Here is a 1354-nt window from a genome sequence, read left to right as displayed (position 1 = left end):
CTGGTCTTATGTAAACTTGTGCCAGTATCAAGTTTCTGCCGTTGCATTCTACTTTGGCCCATACTTGTTCAGCACCAAGATGTTCAGCTGTTCCGATACATTGCGGATTGAATGTCTTGTCGATTGCGATAAGAACACCGCCCCAGCCTTTTCTCTTGATACGCTGAAACTGTTCAGTGGCAGGTGATCTATCGCATCTGAATACTTCAAAGTTCGGCGGAAATATCTCTGATGAAGAAACATTCGCGTTGAGGTGCGTTTCGCTTAACATGTAAATTTTAAAAATCGCTGCTAAAACTTCAGATAAAAAATCAACTGATTTGTCTATACTTTTCACGCCGTTCAAATTATTACAGTATATCAAAACGTCATCAAGCATTGTATGACTTACATTCCATTGTGATTTTGAGCGTTGAACGGTTGGAAGTTTTGCTGTGGTGCGTGTGTATAGTGCGGATGGAATAGTGGCATAGTTGGCTGAGAATGAACCTGTTGCTGAGGTGGAGGGTAGAAATATGGCGTTTGGTACCAAAAAGGAGGCGGCATATTGGTCTGTGGCAATTGTCCATTGTGCATGTGATCTACACGATGGCGAGGTTCATAATTATATCGACCGTTGTGGTTATTACGATTTCGATTATGGTAGCCAAATTCATTCGATCGATCCTCACGTCGGCGTCTGTGTTGGTTATTCATGTCCCGACGCTGATTGTTGTTGTTGTTATTGTTCCGGTTGTGTCTGGTGTGATGTTTGTTACTGTTGTTGTTGAATCTATTGGAATGTCGTGAGTTTGAAGTTGACTTGGCTGTTGTACGACGGTAGTCATTGTGTTTTCGCCCATGAACATTACTTCGATTACGTGTTTTTTCAAAAGCTCTAACACGATATTCACTTGACCAGATATCGGAGTTGCATAGCAATTCACATACCTCCCGTGTGAATACGGTTATTTTGAAAGCATTGTAGGTTTTGCGGTATTTTCTTTTGCTGGGCAGTGCAAAAACCTTGAATATATCCGGGTTTAGGTTGGCTTTTTCCATTAAGTAGCTGACAATATCATCTGAAGATGAATCTGAATCAGCTTTGGAAACGTACAAAGTGTATAGTCCATTTGCATCTTCCGTCGGTATTACAATTCGTTTGGTATGCACATTTGGTTTGTTGGATACGCTAATGTTAGCCGGCAACATACCAGGTTGGTTCATTTGAGATGTTTGATTTGAGTTTTCATGACTTCCACTCGGTTTATGTACATTGGATCGGTCGGAGCCATTATCATTTTGCGTGTGACTTCCGAATTTCGCTGTGCAAACTTCACACGTAAGTCCAAATGGTGTGTTTTCATCAAAGAAT

General features: G+C 41.1%; 1 protein-coding gene across 1 annotated transcript; it reads right to left on the bottom strand.

Moving 5' to 3' along the window:
- Positions 1–387: 387 nt before the first annotated feature.
- LOC129572299 (uncharacterized protein DDB_G0289917-like) lies at positions 388–1206 on the bottom strand. Its single transcript, XM_055452241.1, has one exon. It carries the CDS (start codon positions 1204–1206, stop codon positions 388–390), a length of 819 nt encoding a protein of 272 aa, XP_055308216.1.
- Between the last annotated feature and the right edge of the window lie 148 nt (positions 1207–1354).

Source organism: Sitodiplosis mosellana, unplaced genomic scaffold (genome assembly GCF_009176505.1).
Source record: "Sitodiplosis mosellana isolate CC-2019 unplaced genomic scaffold, AAFC_SMos_1.0 Smas_scaffold_4671, whole genome shotgun sequence".
NCBI classification, from domain to species: Eukaryota; Metazoa; Arthropoda; class Insecta; order Diptera; family Cecidomyiidae; genus Sitodiplosis; species Sitodiplosis mosellana.
The sequence above is the reverse complement of the archived record's forward strand: the minus strand, read 5'-3'. Positions and strand labels throughout refer to the sequence as shown.